The 966-nt window shown below is 63.8% G+C and overlaps 1 gene segment (V, D, J or C); it reads right to left on the reverse strand.

Annotated features, from left to right (window-relative positions):
- Positions 1 to 12: 12 nt before the first annotated feature.
- LOC102758283 lies at positions 13 to 574 on the reverse strand (the record flags this gene model as incomplete). The annotated part of the segment is given in 2 exon segments: positions 13 to 348; positions 458 to 574. Coding segments are annotated over 2 exon segments (394 nt in total), but the record flags the coding sequence as incomplete, so codon positions are not given.
- Positions 575 to 966: the final 392 nt, after the last annotated feature.

Raw genomic sequence — 966 nt, forward strand, 5'->3', positions numbered from 1 at the left:
TTTTTGTCTCACTTCCCCACAGGCCTGCAGCACCGTGAGTACCACCAATACTGCTGTCCAGTGATGCGCAGTAATAGTCGGCCTCGTCCTCAGCCTGCAGCCCCGTGATGGTCAGGATGCCTGAGCTGCCAGACTTGGAGCCAGAGAACCGGTCCGGAATCCCTGAGGGTCGGTTGCTGCTACCATAGATGATGAGTTTGGGGGCCTTTCCTGGGAGCTGCTGGTACCAGTACACATCATAACCACCCCCAATGTTGGAGCTGCTTCCAGTGCAGGAGATGGTGACCCTCTCGCCCGGGGCCCCCGACACTGAGGATGGCTGAGTCAGCACAGACTGGGCCCAGGATCCTGCAAGAGGGGGAGACACAGATATGGTAGTCTGGGTCTAGAGACCAGAGGAGGAAGCAGGGCCCATGTGTCTTCCCAAGGCCCCTTCCCCGTCCCCTGATCCAGTCACCTGTGCAGTGAGCCAGGAGGGTGAGGAGGAGAGGGGCCCAGGCCATGGTGGAGGTCATCCCTGAGTCCTGCCTCCTGAGGCCCCACAGCTGAAGCAGAGCTCCCCACACCTCTCCCTTCCCCTCTTCATAGTCTGCGGGAGGGAGGGTCCTGTTATGCAAATGAGGACCCCCTGGTTTGATCCCTCCCTGGGCCCTGGGTGGGTCCCTGTGCCTGAGGAAGGCAGGGTGAGGGCGGGGGTGGGGCTGACGGGGCCCAGGGGGTGGCAGGTCACAGCTGTGAGCACTGAGCACAGGGCACCAGGCAGGGCCAGGGAACAGGTTGCAGGTCCTATGAGCCCAGCCCTTCAGCAGCAGCCCCTGAGCGCCCCCTGGTGCCCAGGCCTGGGTGCACCACTGTGTCCCCTGCTGACTGAGCCCATGAGGGGCAGGTCCTGCCTCCCCAGCTCTGTGCTCTGACCCCCTGGCTCAGGGCGTCCAGGTGCCCCCTGAGGGGGCCTCCTCCTCCCCT

Source organism: Myotis davidii, unplaced genomic scaffold, assembly GCF_000327345.1.
Source record: "Myotis davidii unplaced genomic scaffold, ASM32734v1 scaffold43, whole genome shotgun sequence".
Lineage (NCBI taxonomy): Eukaryota > Metazoa > Chordata > Mammalia > Chiroptera > Vespertilionidae > Myotis > Myotis davidii.